The 26244-nt window shown below is 37.4% G+C and overlaps 1 protein-coding gene across 3 annotated transcripts in view; it reads left to right on the forward strand.

Moving 5' to 3' along the window:
- ATP6V1H (ATPase H+ transporting V1 subunit H) overlaps positions 1-25902 on the forward strand; it is a 48085-nt gene extending 22183 nt beyond the window's left edge. For all 3 annotated transcript variants that reach the window (XM_075744099.1, XM_075744101.1, XM_075744100.1), the window contains 7 exons: positions 943-1040; positions 2555-2747; positions 5899-6077; positions 6868-6993; positions 10205-10306; positions 14868-14981; positions 25561-25902. In XM_075744099.1, coding sequence (XP_075600214.1) covers positions 943-1040; positions 2555-2747; positions 5899-6077; positions 6868-6993; positions 10205-10306; positions 14868-14981; positions 25561-25621 — 873 coding nt within the window. In that variant the 3' untranslated portion in view covers positions 25622-25902. The remainder of the gene's footprint in view (positions 1-942; positions 1041-2554; positions 2748-5898; positions 6078-6867; positions 6994-10204; positions 10307-14867; positions 14982-25560) is intronic.
- Positions 25903-26244: the final 342 nt, after the last annotated feature.

The following is a 26244-nucleotide window of genomic DNA, read 5'->3' on the forward strand; positions in this document are numbered from 1 at the left end:
TGCTGTAGCAGAAGGGACAATGAATTGGCCAAAACCAATTTTTGAACTGCAGCCCTTCTGAGCAGTTACACAGAAAATACATGCTTTTAGAGATGAAAAGCTGTTTAATGATTCTGTCTTTGTGCCTGTTCATATAGGAAATGAAATGAATGAAAATAGAATTCAGTGGTGCATCTCTTGGCGTTTTCCTGATAAAGTTTTTTAGCCTTGTTATTCTTTTCTTAGCACAGTATACTGTGCTAAGCTTTTAATGAAAAGAAGAAAGAATTAAAATGCTAAGCTAAACTTTGTGGATGATTTTGCATACTCATTTTTCTAATAGTATTTTTTATATAAATATACATCTCATTATGATAAGCATGGTACCTATTGTGTGGCACACGCATAGGAAAATATACAATTGTAATGACACCACTGCTAGTTTAAGTTGGGGAATGGGAAAAACCTGAGCCCAGAAATCCCATTTCTATAATGACCTCTAGCAAACTTCTTCAAGTTTGGTAACCAGTTTGCTGCTTTATTTCCCCAGGGTTTGCTCAATAGAGTAACAATTGACTCTGTGGGTGAAAGGGCTCTGGCAGTATAATCAAACAGAAAACAGCCTTCATTCATAGATGCTGAAAGAAGGCATGTTCAAATGGGCTATAAAAATCCATTAGGGTAATGTAAAATGGTATCACTTGCATAACACTTCTTTCCTATTCAAAACTCTTCTCTATTTATATTTTGCTTTCCCCCTCTTCTTGTGAGATTTTTTTTTTAAAGGGAGAATTTATTTTTTTTTTCATAAGGGTGAGCCTGTTTAACTCAGAAGCATTGGTGAAGAAATGTGTGTTGAAGTATGCCAGTAAAAACTAGTAAAGCCTAGTTTGGAAAACTGAACTTCAGCACTTACTGCATAGTTCTTCTTGTAAGAAGTGATGTGTTCTTCTTTTCACCCAGAGTTCCCAGTATGTACAATGTGTTGCTGGATGTCTGCAGCTGATGCTCAGGGTCAATGAATATCGCTTTGCGTGGGTAGAAGCAGATGGAGTAAATTGGTGAGCATTTATTTCAATTTATATGGATATACTTGCACTTAAAATAACATGCTCCCCAGTGACCTCTTTTGGAATAGAAGTCTCTTGCAAAAGAGAGCTGCTCTGTTTGAGTACAAAACCTATTTGTTTTCAAACATTAATACAGTCAAACAGGCAAATTGAACTTGCAGATATAGGTACCAATGTTGAGGCTCTAATGCTACTTTGTTCTTCATTAAAAACTGCTTAAATAAATATCTGAAGGGGAATACAGCCATTTGTCTTCAGCTGAAGATGCTCTGGTTTTCACTGAATAGAACACGGACTAACAAAATGAGTTTCTGCAAATCTTTCTTGTCTTTCAGTTTGGAGTTGTTCAGTCTGAAAATATTAGTGAAAGGAGAAACATGTTCTGGAGCTAAGCTCAATTTTTTTTCCACACGTATGACTTCAAGTAGTCATTCTTTTATCCAGATTTTCTTCACAAATAGCTTTGCATGAGGCTAGGATGTTGTCACTCATATTATTTAAAAAATACCTGTCTAAAAATAACTTTCTGTCATACGTGCCTCTATTGGGGATGGTGGCTATACAATTTGCACTTTAAGAAAAAATACCCTTGTACTCTGAAATGGAGAAAAGTCAAAGTTGCCAATGAAGTGAGAGTTCAAAAGATGTTTGTGTCTGTCAAGACAAGGCTATTGAAACAAACTTTTTCACCAAGGAAGCTGTTTAATAAGCTGTTAAAGCATTACAATAAACCTGCATTTCAACAAATTTGAATTTGTCTTAATTTTGATAGCAACGATCTTGAAAGTAGTTTGGTTTATTTTCTGTTGTTTTGTTATCTTTTTTTTTATTAAATTTGGCTATTTTTTTTTTTTAATGGACTTGTAAATTGCTTATTAAATTTTCAAAACTTCAGCTGAACAAAGTTTTTGTATGATTTCTTCTTGGAGATCTTGTGATATTATTTCTTTTCTAGCAGGGCTTTGTATATCTGTGATGTGTTATATCTATAAGCTGTTTCATGAGAACTCACTTGTTAAATAATGACTATTTCAGTTCATCTTGGGCAGTCCTATGGAGACATACAATTAAGGAAACAAGTTCAATTTGTGTAATTTTGTTCTGTCTGTTTACTCCTTCTCTTTCTTGACTCTGATGGAATAGCTATATGTTTCTCTTTCTCCTAGAATGACAAATCGTGCTCTAAACATGCCACTAGCAAAAGAGTCTCAGTGAACCTGAAGATGGATACAGTACCACATCAGTTCACATGGGAAAAGCTGCTTTATAGCTGTAAGGCTAAGGAGGAAATAACTGTATCTTTAAAAGATGGTTTTCTGAACAAGCTGCTTGTACAATGATAAATACTGGTGCAGGATACTGTGAAGCGTGTGTAGTATACTCACCCTCAGCAGCTCTTTCCAATAAGTTCCTGTTAACCATTTCTTTTAATGTTTCAGGGTGCAGCAGTACAATACATGCAGTCTTTATTTAAAAATCAAATGTATACTATGTTAATTTTTCAGTATCATGGGAGTCTTGAGCAACAAATGCGGCTTCCAGCTCCAGTATCAGATGATTTTCTGTGTGTGGCTGCTGGCATTTAGCCCTCAAATGTGTGAATATCTCCGTCGGTATAATATTGTTCCAGTGCTGTCAGATATTCTTCAGGAATCTGTCAAAGAGAAAGTAACTAGAATCATCCTTGCAGCATTTCGGGTAAGTGTCTGCTGACTGCAATTGCACTGTGCATCTCTCCTTTTTTTTTTTTTTAAACCTGAATTTTGCTACAGGTAATAAACACGCTACTACAGGTAACAGATGTCTGCTATTCAATGTCTTCTTAAAATAAGGTTAACTAAAAAACCCACTATATTAACATGGTCATTAGTGATTTCTCTTCTTTAGGTCAAGATTTTTTTTTCTACTAGTAATATAAAACAATGGAGTTACTAATACCTGATAAATTTTGCTTTATGAAGCTTTAATTAAAAAATACTATTTTGAATGCGTATCTGTCCAACTGACTGACTTAGAAATTATTTTTATCTACTAGTCCAAAAATGTTTTCTTGATGGCTCTGTCAAGATGAACGAGGATATCCATGTAAGAGTTATTAGTTGACTTACTGTGTCCACGTTAACTGAAAATCACTGGTCCTATTTAAGATAATTTGGAATAACTGAGCACCTAGGCTTGATGTTTTCATTGTGAGAGTACCAATTTGTGTTCATGGGTGCTGATTGTGCATGTGCACATAGTCTTATGTGCGTGCTTGCCAAGTGTCTTGTATGTGATACAGGAGTGCTATAACAACTTCTAATGCTGTTTTAAAACAGGACTTATATCCTGAATAGGAGATATAGATCATGGAACAGTTTTCTTGGGTACTGATTGTGTTCCACTAGTAGCTGTTGCAAGTAAATTAGGATGGGAAGAGGGGAATTGTTGCTAACTGACTTGCAGATGAGCAATAATAAGCTGTTTGACGGCATTTATGCTGTAACTTAAATGGTCTCTCTAGCCAAAAGCATCTGCTATTTTTAAAAATTTCTGGATAAGGTAGATCATATTCTTATGATATTTATCCTGCTGAAGGAGGTCAGTGGCGTGAGGTATTTAATAGGGGCTATTCTTACTATGTAGACCTCTGTAGGTGTTCTAGTATTCCTTAGGATCCTATTATTAGGATTAAGCAGGGACAGCAAGACAGCTTGGGGAAAAAAAAAAAAAGTTGGGGGGCTCAGCAGTTTATATTCATTTTCTTCCAATTCTAAGGTCATAAAAAGTAGGAGAAAGAATTGTGAGTTCTTAGATTTAGTGTGTTTTGCAAGAGGAGACAAAAATGAAGCCAAGTTCTTCTAATAAATAAAGGCTAAGAAAGAGTAAGATGGTTCTGTTACAGACTTTGGGGAAATTAACTTAGCTGTTTCTTTCTCCAACATTAAAGACTAGTGTTGGCATGAAAATGAGGTTATAAACTGGCAGCCAGGAAATAATAGATTAGAAATTAGACATCCGAGCTGTGAGTTCTGAAGCAAAATTGAAATAGGTAGCAGAGGCAAAATAGCCCTTTTCCTATGTGAGAGGCCACAGTATCAGTTTACGGGGGGCGGGGGGGGAATATATATAGACAAATTGCATGAAGCACTAGGCTTGATGATGCCCCAAATCATCCCTACTGTCTGTGCATTACTGAAGGTATGCCGTGAGTCTTGACAACTTGCATACGTCTTCTCTACTACGCAGTTTTGCCTATTTCGACCTGTTTCACCTCTTTGGCAAGTTAATTGCCTGATGTATGTAACTGTAATGTATTTTTTTTTTCTATAAAGCAACAGGTATTGACTACTTCAGTCTACTTTGAATCAGTTACTTTCTCTCTTTACCATTAAAATGTTTTTCCTCATTTTTCATAATTTTATTGTCTTTTATGTCTGTTTCCCACCTGTAACTCATTTTGTGCCTTAAGATTTATCACTGAGTAGTTTACTGATCTATTCTATTTAGTCATGTGTTCCTGTTTGTACTTTTCTAACATATCCTTTCAATTTCACTGTAAAGAGCTTGAATATCTCCTTATGGTATTAGATAGGTGATAATATTTGGAATAGCTTCCACATCTGCCTATAATTCTTGGAACTAGGAGTTCTTTGGAAACTTTATCTACATTGCTCCTTGAACTTGTTGACTTTTGTCTTTTAAGATTCATTATTTGTTCTTTTGCTTTCTTTAGCACTTTAAATTCTTAAGTAATTTAGCATTATTTTCTGTAAATTAGCTTTTACTTCCCAGTGCTGTTACTGAAATAGAAACAGGGTTTTTTAACACATTAAAGCTAATTGTATGTGGCCGTTAAAAGCAGTAACATGACTTATTTTCAGTATGCAAGTTTTAACATTTATTTGCAGCGTTCTGCCTTACTAACTAATATGATGTCTCATATCTTAGAAACCTGAAGAGTAATTGTCCTATGACATGAATGAGAGTGGTGCAGTCAAATTCTTTGTATATGGTTTCATTGCTTATTTCTGGTAGATGTTAAGGCTTATTTATATGAACACATGTTGTGTTTGTTAAGGACTTTGTCTTTTATATGGAATTAATGTTTTCAGAGCTTTATCAAAAAGTGCAGGTGGCTAGAAGCTGCTTAAATTGAGTAGAAACTTAATTAATAAATGACTTTAGAACTTGACTATTACACTCTGTGCTTGTAATTCCAGTCTTGCCAACAAGCTTCTGCTTGAATAAAAATGTCTAGTTGGAATATTCCCAAATTCAGAAAAAGCTGATTGTCTCTTAAGTTGGAAAGATGACTTCAGGGTTTTTGGTTGGGTTTTTTTTTTACAACTTTATTGCTTTATGCCATTGCTGCACAGAAAGCTAAAATGATAATCCCAGATAAAAGTAGTTGTTTATGGCAGAGACTTTAGCATTTGGGATATAAGCCTGCCCTTCTTTGAATAGTTTTTGTAGTCAGCCTGATTTGATGACGTGGGAAATGATCAAAGCAGGTAAATGACTTTCTAATACTGAAGCATGTATGGTTGCATATGGTTATGTTACTTATACCTTGCAAGACAGGGCCTTTTTTTAAAGTTCCTCTTCATCTGCTGTAGTGACAGATACAAATACTCTCCTGTGTAGTAAAGTCAGTCCTAGGCAATTTATGCTACTAAATATAGGTGCAAAGCAGCCACCATGTGGTAGACTCATACGTTACTACTTTGGAAAGATTATTTCGGGAAGTGGTCAATTCTGTCACTTACTAAATTAAAAAGGGCCAATAAGAATTTCTTAAAAATATCACTTTGTTTCAAAGTAGTCTGTTCTTCAACCAAACAAAATAAATCAATTTTTACTTCCCTAGAATTTGTTAGAGAAATCAACCGAGAGAGAGACTCGCCAAGAATATGCTCTTGCCATGATTCAGTGTAAAGTTTTAAAGCAGCTAGAGAATTTGGATCAGCAGAAATATGATGATGAAGACATAAGTGAAGATATCAAATTTCTACTGGACAAGCTTGGTGAAAGCGTGCAAGACCTTAGGTATGCTTTACAGTGTGCAATTAAAAAAATGCAATTATATAAACATTTGTAAAACTCTTTTTTAAGGCTAAATAAGACACAGAATTATGACACACAAATGCTAGTTGATGAGTGTACAGAAGTGCTGGTTGTACGTAAAAGTTTCCTATTCTAAGTGAGTATTTACAGGCTGAAGAGAAAATAAATCTTCACTTTTCGATATGTGATCTTCGTAACTTAGTTAAAGGATTTCAGAGGAATCTTATAGGAGTTCTAATCTAAGGTGAAGACTACTTGATTAGAATTAACATCTTGCTGTCCAGATTAACTCAAGTTTTTGCTAGCGTTTACCTAATTCTTGCTGTTGTGCATAAATTGAACTGCATATTGTAGTTCATGTCAAAGGTTTAATTGGATGAAAGGCAAGGACTGGGATTCTTGGTTGGGGAAGTTAAAACCTAGAAAACGGGCAAAATAGCCAACTAAATTCCCAAGTGCTGTGGTTGTGTGGCTTGGGTTTTTCCTTATTTTTTCTTTTTTTCTTCCTTCAGGAATTGTGTTTTGGGGTGGATGGAGGGGTATGTTTTAAAACAATTTTTTCTCTTGCCTTATTGTGCCTTTCCTTATTTTTAAAGTGTTGAACTCTGAGACAGGGAAGAGCTCTCATGCTCTGCAGAGAACTGACTTCCAAATGTATCATAGCAAGTTGTGCTCCAGCTTTGTCTTCCTAGGGACAGGCCCCTGGGCACGTGGTTCAAACTGTGTGCATAGAAACTTAGCCAGTATTTCATTTAGGTCTTTTGCGTTGTAGCTCGTTCGATGAGTACAGTTCTGAGCTCAAGTCAGGAAGACTGGAGTGGAGTCCTGTACACAAGTCCGAGAAGTTTTGGCGGGAGAATGCTGTAAGACTAAATGAGAAGAATTATGAACTACTCAAGTAAGTTTTCAAGTCTTGAATCACATAATTCTTTAATATTTTCTGTGTTTAACTGAACCTATATCTAATACAGGTTTTACATTTCAACACGAAGTAATGTCTAGAATGAAAGCAAGTCAGAACATCTTGCTATTTTTAGAATGTATGGTCCTTACCCATGTATTGTCTGTTTTGTTCAAAAGCAAAATTATTTGCTTTACTGGTCAAAATGTATTGATGATGAAGATAGATGGAATATCTCTAGCTTAACTTGCATGCAAATTTGTGCCATTGACTCTTTTAATGCTTTCGCTTGAAAAACAGCTATACTAATTGATGCAATTAAAATGGTTTTACCATACCTTAGTCTTAGTTTTGTGTTGTGCGTTGTTGATCTGAGTCAAGAAAGGAGTTGATTACTACTTGAGGGTTGACTGTAGTGGTACTCTTCCATGGAAGATCTGACTTGCTGCATCATGTTGCAGTCTGTCTATTTTGTCTTGGGACTGTGTTTTGGTGTATATAGATTGTTAGGTGAAGTGAAGCTGGAGCTCATCTTTCCTTTTGGGGTCAAGGACTTGCTCGTTTCTGAAAGTAGGTACTCAAAAGATGTTTAGGCCTTAAGTAGCTGGTAGGAGCTCTTAGTTGTTTAACTGCACTGTCATAAACTGATAATACGTGGTGTTCTTCCTGCTCAGTATTTGCTAATAAGTGCCAGACCTAACAGAAGTCAGGAGGTTGAATGGAGCATGTGAGATGTTAGAAAGCATGTTAAGAGCAAGCTGATCCTGAGCTTTATGTGCATTTCAGTCTGCCCTGAACCTCACCAAAACAAGTCTGATAAATTCCTCCCTGAGGGCATATTGCTGAGTATGTAGGATTATAGACTTAAAAATTTTAGATGCTACCAACTGCCGTTGATGTTGAGGGTTACTATTTCCTGTAGCAATTGCAATGTTTTTTTGCTGTATTCATCTCTTCTGGTTCTGGGACTGCTCAGTAAATTTATTGTGCTTGTGCTGCCACAAAGACAGTGATCTACAATGGTTCCTTTAAAAAACCAACAACAAAACCCCCCCAAAACCAACCAAACAAAAAGCCTCACCCCAAAACCAAACAAAAAAACCCTCCACACAAAACCAGCTTCTCCTCCTCCAGTGTGGTGGAAAGATTCTTGCACCTCAGAACTTCTCTTTTGTGTTGTAAGGCATCTGACAGACAATCCTTTCTTGCTTCAAGCCACATAATTTTATTTGCCCCTGTCTGCCAGCTTACTTGTTTTCTAACTCTAACATAGTTAAGTTTGCTGTGTTAAACTTACTTTTTTTCCTGCTTTCCGCCAGTATTGATGACTTGAGGAAGTGATACTGGACTTGTATTTTGTTCAACATAATTGTATGGATCTTCAGTCTCTTCTGACTAGTGTTATGGTTCAAGTTTCTGCTTCTACTTCCTGTCCAGATTAGGAGTTCTTTAAAATGAAAAGTGCTTCATCTTTCACTTTTTGGCCTCTAGGAAGGCAGTGGCTGTGCTAAGTTAATTTTACCAGAATGTTCTTTTTTCAATTCCAATTGAATTTTTAACCTAACTATTTCAGCTTGTTACTAACTTTTCTGTGCTTAGAACACATTTGTCATCTCACTAACTGTAGATGAATCTAATTTTCCAGTGATCTGTATGTTTTACCTTTTAACTTACTGTTAGTGCCAGCCTTCATATCTGTGTCACTTTTCCAGTCAGTAATAAGGAGGGGGGAAAAACAGTGTTACTGGTAGCCGTTTTCCACTAAAACTGATTAAATTACTTAATTCAAAAATGCAGACAATATTAAGAGCTGAGAAACTGTTTTCTAATTCTTTCAACTGTGTATTGAACAATATGTGTATTGTTCATGCTAACAAAATAACTAATATATGAGATTGGAGTCAATTACAAGGTATAGTTTTCATCATCTCTGTCTTTGAGTCAGAACAGAACTGCTTTTTAGACTACAACAGTTGACTGAACAAGTGATGTTTCTGAGATAAAGTTGACGGTCTTGAACCGAGAAAAGTTCAAAGTTGCACAGACCAAAGAACTCGGTGTGCTGCTTTGTTCTCAACTGCTAGGATGCTTTGTAATTTTTAAATGACTCTATATAACAGTGTTCTGCGTAAATTTCTGTCCCTTTTGTCCTATGCTGCATTGAGCAAGGCTACTGTTGTAAGATGAGGGGAGGAATAGAGTTGGGGAAAGGCTGATAGATACCAGGCTTGTCAAACCCCCCTTGCTTCGTTGCGAGCAGTGTGGCCTTAGCGCTTTCTGAATCCATAGTGCAGGATCCTGAGTGCAGGAGCTGGGAACAGTGTGCAAGCATGACTGGGGGCTCTTGTATAACAGAAGCAGCATCATCTGTTGGCCTTGTGTAGGCATTGTGCTTGTGTTCCACCCCATCTCAGTTTAGAAATATTTATATGTTTGGTTAATACAGCTTATCTTGAACTCAAAACTGTTGGTCTTGAAGCCAATGTATAAAAATGGAGACATTTGTAAACCTTGGTTATAGGTATTTGTAGGTGTGGCTCATTGAACTCCCTCTAGTGAAGGCTTTTAATAATTCTGTTAATTAGGGCAAGATCTCCATTGTTTTAAACGCAACTGCATGTTGGGAAAATTCTATTCTAGCTTTGCTGTTTGGGTGTGTCCTGGTTCTGGCGAGGATAGAGTTAATTTTCACAAGGAGCCAGGACAGGTGAGCCAAGCTGGCCAGGGGGCTGTTCCATACCATGTGACGTCATGCTCCCATAAAAGGGGGCTAGTTGGGGATGGGTGGCTTGATGCAGCTCTGGGATGGTCTGAGGGTGGGCTGAGCATGCAGTTGGTTGTCGGGTTGGTAAGTTGCCTTGTGTTATCTATCACTCATTGTGTATATTCCGTTATCAGTACTGCTGCTGTTATTTCCCCCTCCCTTTGCTGTCTCAGTGAACTGTCCTTATCCCAACCCATGGGGTTCACCTTTGCCCATTCTCCTCCCCATCCTGCTGGGGAGGGGTGAGCAAGCGGCTGCCTGGTGCCCAGCTGCTGGCTGGGGCTGAACCATGACAGGGTGACTTCTAATGCATTTTTATTGTTACAGGCTTTGGTATTTTAAGTTATTAGTGATTTAAAAAAAACAACAGTGAAGAAAACCCAAACCAAAACAAAAAACCCCAAACCAAAACCTGGGACTTGATTGTTTCAAATCCTTTCCTAGAATCCTGACAAAACTTCTGGAGGTTTCTGATGACCCACAAGTGCTGGCTGTAGCTGCTCATGATGTGGGAGAATACGTACGACACTATCCCCGTGGGAAACGGTAAGAAAAATGCTAATATGCTGTTACTCAAGAGACTAGCTAGAGTATGTGCTTTGCCTGTGGCTTTTTTTCTTGTTTATATAAAAATATACACATAGGGATTGCAGGCTATGCTTAAGTTTAATTCACTGGGAAGGTGAGAAAATACAAACTAGATCTTTGACTTAATGTATTGCAGTGCCCCTTAACAGTGAAGGGAATCTATGTCTAAAGAAATCTTCAGTACATTGTTTGGACTAAAGCAGAAGACATGTGGCAGAAGAAATTAGAAGAGCTACCAAGAATTTAATCAACATATCATTTTTATCCTCTGTTACAACTTTGGGATTGTAATTATTGGACTTACAGTAGGGATGGACTATTTCAACAATGCTTAAGTCTATTTTGTGACTTAAGACTGTAGAGACAAGTTTTTTCTCACAAACAATTGCTATTGTAATTTCAGTGATGTTAGCACAGATTTAGTTATCGCTCTTCTATTTTAGCATGTTTTCTTTTAGCTACACAGGTACACGTTTTCTTGAAAGTGTTAATGTTTATTTTAAACCTGAATTCCTATAAAAATATATAGACAGACATTGCTATGTTTTCTTGCTTTGTTTTGTTTTAAAAACCTGTGAGCGAAGATGTTTGTTTGCTGCATAATTGCATCTCTAAGGTAGAGAGACTACTGAACCAGGAAGGGCCCTTTGGGTGACTAATGAGCATGATTCCTGCAGAAACCAAAGGGACATGTGACTTAATTTTGGTAGCAAAGTAGTGGTCTGTGTCTGGTTTCTGCATAGGTTTTAATGGGGAAGATAAGAATGGTCTTCTAGGCTTGTTGGGAATTTCATGAACACTTCTTGTGCAGACTGCTATCTTGTAGTAGAATCACAAACAACAGACAGAAACTTAATGCTGTATATATGTTAGAAAGATTTGCTAGAAAGATTTGTTCGCTTTAGAAAGGCTCTCGGCCCTTGTAGTCTTGTAAGCAACTTGAACCGAAGATGTTTTTAGATTATTAATTAACTGATTATTAACTAACTGTTTTCTAGGTCCACTAAGAAAGGTCAGAGGTGTTTAGGGTGTACCACTTGTACTGAGCAGTGCTGTGGATTTGCTAAGTAGTTCATGTGTCTTCCAAAAGAGATTTATGACGACTGGTATTTGGAGGAGAGGCAAAGGTATTCTCCAATAAGATGGCAACTCACACTGCTGTCTGCAAGTGGCAAAGCTGAAGGACTAATAGTGGTTGCTCCTGCTTTGAGCTGCCGTTTGTCTGAAACCATTTTTTAGGCTTTTGTCATAATCTTTAAACAGCTTGCACACATCTACCCAAATGTGGCATAATGCTTGGGCCAGTACGGCCATGCAGTGGCCGGACCAAAGCTATGAAGTCAGATGAGTGAATAAACAGTACCTGTTGAGAAGATGTACTGCTGGTGGGACCCCAACTCTGCTCACCTCCTAGGCTGTTAAACCTATTCAGAAGTGCATCAACTTTCAAAAGGAATGGTCATTAGCAAATAACAAGTGCCCAGATATTATTCTAACACACATTCTTGTATCAAATTCTAATACTTCAGATGCTTTCTGCTTATGGACTTGGCTTATTTAGCTTTCTGTTCTGATGGACAAACTAAAATGTGTCTGTCTGTCTTTTAAAGAATTTCCTTTGAAGTCCAGTGGATACTTACTAAGTATGACCTAAGCAATTTTAGGACTAAAAGCTTAAATTACCTAAGGACTGTGTGTCACTTCCCATGTAATAGTCTCTTTCTTACCATGATGTGTTTTGATATATAGCTGTTTTACTGCTCTCATGCCTGGTTGGCATGTCACGCTCTCATTGTATGACTCACTTTGAAAATGGACATTATTTGTTGGTTTAGAAGAATAAGAGATTTCAGATGTCTTAAATATTTTTGTTTCCTTTAAGTGCTTATCCTTAACTCTTAATTGGATCGTCCTTCAGCCTTTGAAGGTTGCAGAACCTAAAACTTGAGTTTACCTGCTGTGCACAGCAGGGACCTAGAGTTACAGTTCTGGCTAACCTTTCCCTTTGATGAAAGAAAGTGTTTGTTAAACTAAATACTGTATTTTTGCTTGGCTGTTCTTTAATGTTGTCAGTTTAAATAATTTTAACTTGCTTTTAAAACTGCATGTTGTGGACTGAATTCTCAAGGCAGTAGCACTGTGGGCTTCTAATGAGGCTCACCAACATGCACTTTCTGGGAATATAACTGCAGAAATAAAGTACAACATTGGTGTTTGATGTCACTGAAAATAAATGCAGACTAAACATCAGCCTCCAGTACAACTTCCATGTGGCCCAAGGGTTACTGCTATGTAAGATCAACACTTTTGATCACCTGAATGCCATAAACATGGGGTTTAAGTTTTGTACGTGCAAGAGATTGACACCTAGAGCCATTCCCTTCCTTAGCTCGTGATTCAGAAACAGCTTAATTGCATTCACTTTTTCACCTTGGTCTGCTTTTAGATATGTAGTGTGGATTTTATATTAATACTTTTTGCTGTAGCAGTCTAAACTGCTCTCACTTCATCTTCTGTTTCTTCTTTCTCCCTTTAAATGGGTCATGTTAAAATCTGGCTCTTCAGCATCCAGAAACGTGTTTGAATTGCCACTGTTGTTATGGGTCGCAGTCCCTGCAGAAGATACATACTGTAACTGGCCCACTGGGTTCTATTACTGCTGTAAAGTAAGCAGAAGTTCAGCAGAGGGAAAACAGAACTAAAACTAGTGTTTTGAGCAGGTTTTGAACTTGAAGGAATGGCATTCACCATGAGCCTTCTTCACAGCTGCTTACCTTTCGGTTTAAAACACATGGCTGAGAGGTGATTTGTACCAGTAGGCAGTGTTATGCAAAAATGGTAATGCTGTTCTTTGACTTTTCATTCTCAGCCATAATTTCAGTGATGTACTGCCATCTGAAATACTCTATTACCATTTATGATTATAGGATTTTAACTTTTCATTTTGATTCTAGTGTGCTCCTAGTGTAAGGAAGCTTTTGAACTTTAATGCCTTTTTTTACCTCATTTCAATTCCTGAAAATTCAGTGTTTACGTCAGCTCTGTAATGAGGAAAAAATTCTTGTTTGTGTTTCATAGTCTTGTCTTTGTGTGCAGTGGTTTTATATTTATGGTTAAAAATGTGAGGCAGCCTAAGGAAGGCATAACTTTTTTTTTAATCTGTTGCATTACTAATAACTTCTTGAATTCCTGGCAAGGATTTTCCAGCTTAAAACAATTGCATTTTTCTGAGTGCATTCCCACTGTATGAAACATCCTTAAATGTTTTAATATTGTTAGGAAATAATATTCCCTGTGGTCTCCAGGGTGGTTTTGACTGAGTTGTAAAATGAAATGAGAAATTCTCTTTTTCATCTTCATGCTATGTCTTCATACCTGTTCTGCAGTTTACAAAAACATATTGTACTGTGCAGCAGTAAATGCATTAATTCGGCCATGAAAAGAACAGTAATAAAAGCAGATAGCTAATGCAAGCTTAGAATGGCAGGATAGCATCAGGTTAAGTGTAATGCAAATGATAGCCTCTTCAGGGGATGTTGTTTAATTACTCAGTGACCTGTGAGAGAACTGATGTAAAAAACATGCAAGTCAGTGAGTAATCAGTTTATATATTCCTTGCAAATTCTCTCCAAACTTTGTTATGACAGACCAAAATGCTGTGTGTAGAGAGTCATCTGGATAGTGATACTTTTTCAGGTTGCAGTGTACTGCTTTCCTTTTTTTTTTTTTTTTTTTTAATAAGACTTGGTATTTTCATTACATGTGATACAAGGTTTCTTCAGTATTTTGTGTGGGATTTCGTATAGCTATTAAAAAGCTATGGCTGAGTACTGTGGTGAACCTTATACTGAAAGATGCAACTCAAACATACTGTTTTTCTGGAAATGGTACCTTAGCAGCCAGTTCTGTTTCTTGTGCAAGAATAGCCCCAGTACAGTTTGAATGGCCAAAAGCACTATGAGGAGTACCAGGTGGCTTGTTTAATAGGTGTTGGTGTGATTACAAGCATTTTTTCTGGATTAGGCAGTGCTGGACTGGATTGGGGCTTTATTCTTGCAAAAAATTGAGCGACCTGGTTATCATCAGTTTATGGAGAGGGGGACACTAACTCCTCCTAAATAATAATCAATAGTGTTGTGCCCTGCCAACCATCTTAAGCCAGTATTGAGTTCTTTAGCAAGTTGGGTAAAGCAAATAACCCTCTCTGAAAAGGGCTCCTTCCTCGATTGTTGTTTATTTAAAAATTTATGGAAGCAGGCAGTAGGTAGCAAACAGAGGAGTCTGATGTGAATTCTTTAAAAAAAAAAAAAAATTAAAAATTTAAAACCAAATTCAGTAGGTAGTATGAGAAATCTGCATTTTTAACATGTCAAATTATATGTTAGTAAATAAATACTTTTAATAAAATAATTACTATGTGACTTAACCTCTTAATACCTTGAACGTGAAGTGGTTGGATAGGATAGCTACCCAGAAGCTGAAGTAATGTCAAAAAAGCTGCTCCCCTCCTCTCTTTCAGAGTGATTGAACAACTTGGTGGTAAACAGCTGGTAATGAACCACATGCATCATGAAGACCAACAAGTTCGTTATAATGCACTACTGGCTGTGCAGAAGCTGATGGTTCACAACTGGTATGTGAAGATTATTTAACGTTACTAACAGTAAGAAATATTGGGTTGTGGAGAGAGGATTCAAGACAGTAGATTTCTGTAAGGGAGGAATAACATTTTATGTAGTAAGACTGCAGTTGTTAAATGATAGAGCAATATGATGCTGATGTGTAAGATCTTAGCTAGTTTTTTCTGTATATTTTGGTTGCAGTCAAATTCAGTAGCTTCACCTTACATGATTGAATGTCACATGAGTAATTCATTCGAACAATATATTTTAACTTATTTGAACTGCTTAATATTTAATACGAGCTGTAATTTAGGCTTGCAAAACTACAGTCTTCAAAATGTTAAGGATGTATGAGGTATTTTAGCAAGTTTACTTAATCTCAGCTGAAGGAATCAGTAGCTTGATGTGAGAGTTGATGTTCCAAGTACTTCCAGTTGCTTTGCAAAGTACATGCCTGACCCTTCTTTTGCATTGTTGTTTTCTGCTCTAGTCCTTTCCCATGCTCTACATTGTTATTTTTCTGTTGCTGTTTTAAGGGGTGCAAGTACAATTTGTTTTGAGCTCCTGGAGTAGCAGAAGCTTATGGGCTGGTTGGTTAGATGAAGTAGAAAAATCACTCGCTGGTATCTCTTTCATCAATTGCTGAGAATAGCATTTGAAATGAGATTTTTCCTTCATTGTTTGTGGACTAGTTCTCTAATTATTTCTTTAATAAAGCTCCAAAGACCCTGAAGTTCTGGCATATTCTGCCACAGAACTTGCTGTTGGGTGATGCTGCCTTTCCAACAGAGCACAGGATGCTTATAGTGAAGTGTTGGAGGGCTGAAGTCCTGAAAAACTTCAGTGTTCATGTAACAACTTTGTATAACTTTCCAAACTAATTAAGTATGCTAAGCATAAAGCCTGGAGAGGCTAATTAGGAATTATTAATCTGATAATTAATTATGATTTTACCAAAGCTAATATTTCCAGTTTGGCATTGCCTTAAAAAAAGATAAAATCATAGAATGATAGAATGGTTTGGGTTGGAAGGGACCTCAAAGATCATCTAGTTCCAACCCCCCTGCTACGGGCAGGGACACCCTCCACTAGACCAGGTTGCCCAAAGCCCCATCCAACCTGGCCTTGAACACTTCCAGGGATGGGGCCTCCACAACCTCTCTGGGCAACCTGTGCCTCACCAAAAATGCAACAGTACATCTGAGTACATTGAACATCAATGTTGATATAAAAAAAAAAAAAAAAATTAATTTTGAACTTAACCTCTTATTTTTTAAAAACTTGGTTCTTGGAAGTGCATATAACTTGTGTCAGTTTTTTACTTCTGACAGAATGTGATCTTTTTAAAAGGCTGAGTAGTAATGGTGCTAACAGTGTGAAAGAAGTAGGGGAACAAGGTTTATCAAGCACATTCTTACAGGTTCTTTAAGTCACCTACTTGCTGTAGGAGACAGGCTAGCAAGGCTGACAAAAAGCTCCTGTCCCTTCACCCTGCAGTGTATCTTCTGTAAAACACAGCTAGTTTCCCCCCTTTTCTGAAGAATATGGGTTTTAACTCTCGCATGTATTATAATATTAATTTGAACCTGCTTCCTCCCTCTCTCCTGCTGTGGGAACCTTCAATAGTAGAGAAAAACATCTAAATAACCTACTATGATAAATCCTTACTTAACATTCTCCACCTGTAAGGAGGACTTCAGTTAATAACACTGAATTTCTGAGTGTGTGGAGATGAGATTAGATGTGTGGTCATGTGCAACCAAATTTTGTATATTGCACTCCACCCTGCTTCTGAGTTTGGTGACAGTGCTGCTTTTGTCACAATGCTGTTCTGATATATTTGAAGAATTCCAAGTATTATAAACTGGCTATAGCTAAATACAGAGTACAGCGTGGAAAGCTTAGCTACGTAATTTACCTTCTGCAGTGGGGACGGGTCTTATTTCATAGGTGTTCTGATGTCTTGAAAATCTGGTAATAAAAATATAAAACTGTGGTCTTTCTCCAGCACAAACCTCACTGGTAGTAAAAGTTTTCTTGGATGCCTAACTTGGCTCTTGCTCATTTTCAGCTTAAGCATACTCATTTTAAAAACATTACAGCTGGCTGTCTAGATTTGTCTTGGTTTTTTTTAATGGCATGAACATTTCTATGCCTGCTTTACAGTTTGTGAACCTTTAAACTTGAGACTGAAAGATTGCAATTGCATCTAGTTTCAGATTCCAGTTACTTCCCTCAAAGCAATTGTTTTTTTTTTTTTTTTTTCCCTTTAATTGGTATGGAACAACTTAGTCAAGCTCTCCCTAGATCTGGAGATTAACTGAGAGAAGGATGAGAAAATAAGGGACTTGCTCTGCTAGGTTGAGGCTTGGTGCAAGTGCTGTGCCTGGAGCAGCAGCGTGAGGAAAACTTCTGGTACCTGAACCGAGGGGGTGTCACAGGGCAGCTGAAATGGCATTCTGCTTAAAATGCAGCTGTATCATTAGACTGCTAGTAACTCAACTTGGAGACAATTAACTCCTAAGTAATTTGAATAGTTCATTACAGGCTGCTCAACTGGCTTTTCCTTAGGGGTTTTTAAAGTCAGGGATAAATGGAGGGAAATCAGACTGTCAGGCATTCTGTTTAATAGTGAAACTAGGTTGACAAAAGCAGTAACTGCTGTCAGCTTTTCAGATGAGGTAAGTTGAGGTGAAGTATTCCAGTTACATTTGGATGTTAAATGATCATGCACTTGAAGCAGGGAGCGAAGGTATCTTTTTAGCTTCACCTAATGTCTTTAAAGGGTAATTTATCCTGTGTTTTAATGTCACTTGAACTAACTGTGTTAGTCATAGCACCCCATGCTGGTGGTAAAAACTTGCCATTGGCAGATGGGGGAGTTCGGCATGGCAATGATGGTGCAGATTATTTCTTTTTTTGCGTGTCTTGTTCAATTTGTTACAACTACGTATGGGATACATCATCTCCTTATTCCTTGTCTTTGTTGGTGTTCAGAGGCAATACCCAATTTGACTATTTTAGTATTAGGAACTGGTTTTGGGAACCCAATGCTTGTTGGAGCAATGTTTTTAATGATGCAGACTCGAAAAGTATCAAATCATTAAGTTCTAAACTGACACTTACATATATCACTTTAAAGAAACCCAATATGTTAATCTCTACAGATAGAGCATGTGCCTTTCGTGTGCTCCGTGGCACAATGTTTTACTGAACTTCAGGAATGGGATGTTGTGACTCAAAGCACCTATAGTTAGAAGCCCAAGTTCCTTCAATGAACAATGGAGAGAAGCAGGTAGTTTTTCAGGGCAGTGCAGAGCAGCTTCAGTGCCTGAAGTTGAGCAGTGGGAATAATCTTCTGATTTGTGAACCTATAGTCTCCTGGCTTCATTCTAAAGGGGTTAATTCCAACTGTATTCACTAAAGTACGAGTTAGATGGAGAGCTAGGTGAATTCTAGATGTTCCACATTTAAGGCATAGTTTATTTATGACCCTACTGTCATTGAGAACACAGTGTATTAATTTCTGCTGCTTGCTTGTCTTCTAGCCAGGTTAGGCCTAGGGAGGTTTGCTCATGACTTATGTAGTAAGTGCAGCATATTACTTTTTTCTTGCTCTGTCAGCAGCAGTGCTGTTGGGAGTTGGGGATAAAAATAAAGGTCAGAAATAAAAGAGAGTTGTTACAACATCCAGTGTAGCCGAGATGTGCAGAGATGGATCATGTGCGTTCTTTGTTCATACAAACAATAAAGTAAAATGCAGTGGTTTAACCTCTATAGGTCAAAAGTTCTTCAGTATTCATGCAAGTGCTACTGAAACCATGGTGGATCTGACTTGCAAACTCATTTATTTTCCCTCAGGCTGAGTTAGGATAATGGCAGAACTCATAGCATCTTTTGGCATTTGCTCCCATTGACTAAACTACCGGACTGTTGCCCACCTTTCTGCTTATGCCTTTGTAGTGAGCTACTGTTAGTGAGGGTTCGCATCTCTTACCTCTGGGTTCATCTCCCCAGGTTCCTTTCACCTGTGCAGGCTCTGAGCTATAAACTTCCTTTGAACAGGCAGGCTTTTAGAATAAACTGCTCTTCAGTGACTTGATACTGACATGGACAGTGTGAGTATGTTGGAGGATGCTAAACAATGGGAGTTAGGATGTGTCATTGCTGCATGATCAGGTATGGTATTGGAAATAAAATTAATAAATGGCACACTGAATGAAGCAACAAATTCAGATAAGCTTTGAATATGCTACATATTCATGTATGATTTTCAGAGTGCACATCCCAGACAAAATTACTTGCTTTCCATCTTTTAAAATGACTACTTATGCAGAGAGACATTAAAAAATCTGAAACTGCTTAGGATTTGCAGCATATGCTATATTTAGAAGCTTTTGTTCTGTAGACTTAGCATTTGTCACTATTTTTATTCGGTATAAACTTTGTTCTCCGAAGCCTATGTATCTCCTAAGATAGGTTCTGTACCATGCTTGCTTTTGCTAGTGAGAAATGTAAGGTGTAATGATAGTTAACTGGCAGCCATCAAGTTTGTCATGTGTCCGTGTCCCCTGCCCTTCCCCCACTTTTTTTTTTTCTGTCCCAACACTCAATAATGCTTAATAGAGTAGGCTTAAATCTGGGAAACGATGCCTACATGATAATGCAATTGACTGCGTTTATCTATCCTGTTTCTTAGCCTTCATCATCAGTAGAATTCCTTTATAATAGTTGACAGAATTTAACTAACTGAAAAATTTGAGAAGATAGATTGTGTCCCTGATAAAAATTAATATTAAAGAGGACAGTTCCTGCTAAAATGAGACAAGTTAGGCAAAATCCAATTAGTTATAGGCACACTTGATATCTAGTATAAGTGTTTCATATTTTATTTGAACAGAAATACGTATTCTTGTAAAGCTTCATTACATACGCGTAGGGCCTGTGGTTTGTATGGTGCATATGCTGTCCGTGACTTCACTCTGTGATCACGTTTTCTGTCATGAGATCTGCACTCTTTGTAAAACACACTTTATTTTTTCTAGAGCTTCTGTTAACATGGAGCAAATATCAAACATCCTGCTCAAGTTGATAGCTTAATTTCTGATTAATGTTCCTTTAAAGATGATTTCCTGATAGATAATGTTTAATTCAATTTTCCTGTGTCAGTTGTTCTGAAATACTCTGTGCAAACTTAAAGCTCTTAAGTGTTGAAAGTATCTTGCTTACTGCTCATGGTGACAACTAAATCTTCTGATTAAATATAAAACCACTTTAAAAACAAGTTGCATGGTTTAGTCATGTTGGTTCTTTTTAATTCACAGAATGGCTGTGTGTGTTAGCTCATAGCACAAGTGAAAAATGACTTATACCTTGTCTCCATAATAGAAAGGCATATATTGAATTGAATTTGATACATTTTTTTAATAATCTAATAAAATGTTTGAGTAATAGCCTCGTAATAGGAGCTTATTGATCTGCTGTTTCTTTATGGCTTGCATGTGAAGTTGTGAACTGGAAGTCTCGAATTATTCTTCCAAAAAATGGACAAAACTGCTCTGAAGGGAAACTGCTGAGTAAAAGTTTTATGGATTTAAAACCATATACTATATATTTTGTAAATAACAGATAAAAATATGCAGTGGTATAACTTCTGATCCAGCAGTATGACTTGTTAATATTATATTTCAGGCTCCAAATATCAATATAGCTCCAGGCTCAGGGTTTCTTTAGTTTCTCTACTGACTTCTGTGGCTCTGGTGGAAGGCAAATGCACCTGTAGTGGCCACTCTCCAGCTCCATGTGCCTTTCTCCTGGTCACCACTAGTGTTAATGTGACACTGCAGTAACTGAGTTCAAGGAAGCTTATTGGGAGAAACCAACTCACTGGAGAGTTAAATGAACAAAACCCACTGTCTCACCAGAATGCCAGCATGAGTGCTCTGTGAGCAAGGCAGGCACACACAGCTGGAATGGGTTTGAAGGTGGCTGTGGCACCTTTGTTCTCCACTGGATTAGATGGGAACGTAGGAGGTGGTTGTAACCTTGTGCTGGTGTTGCCACTTCGTGACTGTGCTGCTTAGAAGGTTCCAGGGATTGTCACATTTGTGGAGTTGTCCTTGCAGCAGTCTCAGACCAATGCTTTCAAGGGACAGTTTAGCCTGCTTAGAGCTGGGAATCCATCAATTGTGTAACTCGGAATACCTTGTGAAGCCGCAATAAATGACTAAAACTGGTCTGTCTGTCTCAATAAATCCAGGTTATTAGACCCATAGTAGAAATGCAACATAAAGATGTCAAATCTGTTCAAACTATTCCATCTGCTGCCTGTCCTTTGAATTTGTTTTGTTTAACTATTCATTGTATCTTTATGATTTGTCTGTAACCATGTGTGTTGGCAATGACTTTTGAGTTGAGTTGTGTAGCAGGCTTTTTGTTGGAACTTTATTGCACTTCTGTACTCTTTCATAAAGGGAAGAATTTCTTTCGAACTAGCTTTTCATTTTCACTTTCAAAAGCATGGGACTTTAGGTTTATGTTTAGATAAATAAAAATAAAATCAATATTTTTATATTGTTCTTTGTCAAGGGAAAACATTCTGCCTCTTAGGAACCTCAGGCTGCTAAAATAAACTAGATACTACAGATGTTCAGACCATCAATTTTTTTTTTATCATGTAGTTCTTTAATAAATTGGATTTAAGCAAGATTTAAGATAAATGTTGTTAGAAAAGAAAAAATAGGAAATTTTTTTTTCTATGCTTCATCTACTTCTCTTCCTTTGCCTGCCAAAAGGAGGAATTTTCAGTTTTCCTTAAAGGACAGGTAAATGTAACTGCACTGGAATTTGGAGTATAACACTGAAAGTAGTAGTTCTTAAGCTGCAAGGGTTATTCCTTTTAGCACGTGACCTCTAGAAATCTGTTGAAACCTTAAAACTTTCCCATCTCTCATTTGCTTTTGACAACGATCCTTTGCTCAATCTGAAAATTAGTATAAAAATTTCAGGTAGAGTCTTTTGCCGGTTTGCAATTCTCGTTATTCCATACTCGCTGAATTTGGTGGCTTATGTTTTTGATCAGTTTCTTGTGCCTTTTCCTAAGTGACCTTTAAGCATTTGTTGCAATTACCATGACACTTAAGTACATCTCAGCTTGAGGGTGTCAGTGTCTCTCCTATGCCAACAAAACCAATTAAATTAAACTGAACGAAGCAACAAATTAATGTATTCACCTCTTATGTGAGCTGTATGTAATGGCTGGACAGCTGGTGTATTTGTATTGAGAAAATGTTTGCTGTTTCTGACTGGCTGGTATTATATACAATAATCCAGTGCCTACTCAAGATGAAAGGCAGCTTTCTCATGGAAAGAATTGATAACTGAATTTGTTGTTGGCCAGGACAGTATTTTGCTCTTTTTCCACAACTTTGTACTTGAATTTTGTACATCTTGTGGAATGCATATTGAGCGACACTCTGCAGATCTGCTTGGCCTGGTTAGAAAGGAAAAAAGCTATTACTGCTAAGATTATGTATTGAAAGGCAATGGGTATGTGGGCCTCAAAGCTCAGCTATATGAAATGTTAGCAGGATGTGTTTTCTCTTAGTCTATAACATGACCTGATCAGGCATCCATGAATCTCTGCCAGTAGTGGCCACACTCTTACGTTGTATAGTTTTACTTCTGAGTTTAACCATCTTAGAAACTTGATGTGCTTGCAAAAGACCAACCGCGATGCTTTTATTATGGTAAAGGTGATCTTTTTCTGAAGTTAGGAAGGACTAACAAAAAAAGTTTAAAATAGGGTGAAGTGGTCCAATTCAGAGGTTTATAGCTTGTAATTTTAAAAATCAAGTCTAATACCTCATTACTGTCCATTGTAGCATGCATTTCTAATGTCAGATGCTGTTTTGAATATTTTGTGAAGTGATTTGTTATCTTGGTAACAAGATCTATCCTTCTTTCGTTGTACATGCTCTTATAGTGCATGATTGAAACTTACAGTGCTATTTAACCTCCTGATGTGATGAAACACCAGTGTGTAAAAAAAAAAACCACCAAAAAAAACCCCAACTTCAATTTTCTTGTCCTTACAGTATGTATTTTTAACAGATGGAGAATAGGGGCCTACTGACACTACTCTCAGTAGCTTGAGTTTTAGTGGGAGATGGGAGGGTGCAGTGACCAAAGGCCTGGCAGAATAACCTATCAGTCTGCTCTCCTAAGGCTGCACATGAAAGCTTCATGTTGAGAAGCTGTCTGAATCCCTCCTGTCGGTCTCTTACCAATCCCTCTCGTCATCTGGCATAGACCATGCAAGCACTTGTCCTAGGTTTACCATTAACATGTAACTGGAGATGATAACCAAATAGAAAATTAACTGGTACTTGTAAGAGCAAGTGGGACAATTTTTTTTTGCGTTTCAGTGGCCCTTGGTAGTGAATAAAGAAGTGATGGGATAGGGACAGTATGGGCTTTTCACCCAGGGTTGCAGTATGGCAGTGTAGAGCAGTAAGTGCAGATACTCATTCTATATGGGGAAATGATATAAGAGCTTTTCCTTGTCCCTGGACTTAAACCTCACACCTGCAAATGAACAGCTGAAATAAAAGGTTTTGTAGGGAAGGTACTGTACTATCTACTGTATGTCCTTAGAAGTTGAATATGTCTGTTAAGGCACTAAGTACCTACAAAATATGCTACTGCTCTGCCTTCTCAGAGATTTTTGCTGAATGCACTGCACTGTGGTTGGATTTTAGTAAGCCTTGAGCATACCTCTGAACCTAAGCTACTCAATAGTTGTGCTGTTACGGATTGTTAGCTTGATTGCAATTACTTAGAAGTAGGAAAATCATAGGGATTTCACATTCAAAATGGTTCATGCGTGCTTTAAGAATAAATAACTTTGCAGGCTTGTGATGCTGTAAGCAGAGCCACATATGCAGTGTCAGTTGCTTTCAAGGCTGGATGTCAGACAAATACTAGTACAAGCATATAGGCATGAAACAAAGTTAAAAAAACACTGAGGGAGCAGAAGGAGGTCTGGTGAGTTTGGAAGCTTTTCCATAGTTGCTGGCTATGTTTTTTGGATGACTGTCAATTTTTTTTATTTTGGTGATACAATTTTGAGTCCTGCAAAACCACAAGAGAGCAGCTTGTTTCCTTCTTTGCCATCAGGAGCCTCTACTTTGAGGATGGTAAACTACCTATTGTGATCAAGAGTCGTATCTATTGAGTGCAGCCCAAGCATTAAAATACTGTGATCCTGCAGCAACACCTGATAAAGCTGTGAAGGAAGGTGCTAAATCGTAATGTATGGCTCAGCATACAAATTGTGTGTTATTTGCTTTGCTAGTGGAATTTGAAGTTAACATTATGCTTTTGTAGGAATTTTGCTTTTCTAGGTACTTAGCTTTAAAACTGAGGAAAGTGCTGTTGGGTGGTATGGTTGTGATGCTAAACTTCATTGTGCGATAGGAATTGCAATGCATAGGGAATAGCTGTTCAACAGGACACGAAACTTAAAACTAGTTTTTGAAATGTGCAATAAGAACTGATTTTTAAAAAAATTTATTTTAAAGAAAAAGTACATACTCTTGAGGCTTTTTTAAGAAGGCTTCGTTCTGAACATCATTTCTTTGAACTGCTTTTAATGTTTAACCTGTGTAGGCTGAAATACCTGTGCAGTGAGAAACTGTGGTGCTAAGTGTACGATCAGCAATGGAAAAAGAATGCCTACATTTCACAGGTCCTGAAACCTCTCTTTCAGCTGATGCAGTGGTACAATTATTGAAGTTTTGCTTGTTACAAAACAGTAACAACTCAGATATTACTAAAGACCTCTCAGCTTCTTTGTGGTTCTGTGAAGTCTTGAGCTGCTTTCACAGGAGACAGTGAAAGATGAGAACATTCAGAAGAATTGTGCAGTATTTTTCCGTAGAATTTAGGTATTGTTGCTCGAGGTAAATGCTACGAATTTGGGGAGTGTTTGTTCCAGTGTTGAGAGGACAGGTATAAGATAAGTGACTTAATGCACTTCAAAATACAGGTGAGGAAAACACTTTAAAGAAGGTGGGTGGTATACAGTGGGTCTGGCTTGGATATCTTTTCTTTCTTCCAATTCGAACATACGGTTCTTCAGTCAGTGCCTATTTTGCTAGCCTATGGGTTAAATTGCCTGTGTGTCCATTGGTATTACTTGTGCTCACGCAGCTGGGTTATGGGAAGAGATCCTCTTAAATGCTTTGCCACAGCTTCTAATATGTATATTCAGCAAGCCAAATCTGTGGGCTTCATATGTGGTCTGTAACAGTTGCCAGGACTTCTAAGTATTGCCATCGGTCTTTTTCTTTTTCCAGACAGTTTCATTCATGCTTGGTTTGTACCTTATTTTCAGAGGGATAGATGATGGATACCTAAAGCTTAGATACTCAGAGTAGCTCCAGTTGACTGTCAAATAGCAGAAGTTATTTGAAGGAAAAACTCTAAACTTAAAGCTTTTTCCTCTTTCTCTACTTCATGCTTCCCACCACTATTCTACTCCCCACTGTCCACAGTTTTTCTCAGTCTAATTTTTTTGTTCTGTTTCAGGGAATACCTTGGAAAGCAGTTGCAGTCAGAACAACCTCAAACGGCCACCGCACGGAGCTAAACACTTCTGTCAGTTCATGCTTATAACTACAGTATATTTGTCTTTAAATTAATATCAAGGAAACATTGAAATCACATGTTCTTTGCCTGCTACTAGTGCATAAATTTTTCCAGCTTACCTCGAGTGTTTGTTGGCTTAGTAAAAATCTGTTGGTTCAACTAGTTCTGATGATTATGCCTATTAGCTTCTTGTTATATTCTGAATGTATATGAGGAATTGTGGCTAATATATTGTGTTTGTTTTATGTATTTATTCTCATAATAAAGAATGTTATTAAAGGATATTCATTCCCTGTTATAATTAGCCTAGAGAAATTGTTCTGTTCTGCAGTAAATGATGAACTTGGAATTTCATGGAATCTTTTTGTTATTGAAAATACTTGTAAATGTTAGGGTTCTGGTATCACTCTAAAATCTATTGTATTTCCCTTATATTAAGCCAAATAATTTGGCTATCAATCTTTTCTGTGTTTTGTAGTTCCTGATAGTGTAAAAAAAAAAAAAAAAGTAAACATCAATAAATCAAAGATGATACTGGATTGGCTTGTGAAAACAATCCTGTTGCATGTATAGGAGCTTGATTCCAGGCACTTGCAACACAAAGTGGTTCATTTTTAGAATGAA

The sequence above is a fragment of the Balearica regulorum genome, chromosome 2 (assembly GCF_011004875.1).
Source record: "Balearica regulorum gibbericeps isolate bBalReg1 chromosome 2, bBalReg1.pri, whole genome shotgun sequence".
In the NCBI taxonomy this organism is placed as follows: Eukaryota; Metazoa; Chordata; class Aves; order Gruiformes; family Gruidae; genus Balearica; species Balearica regulorum.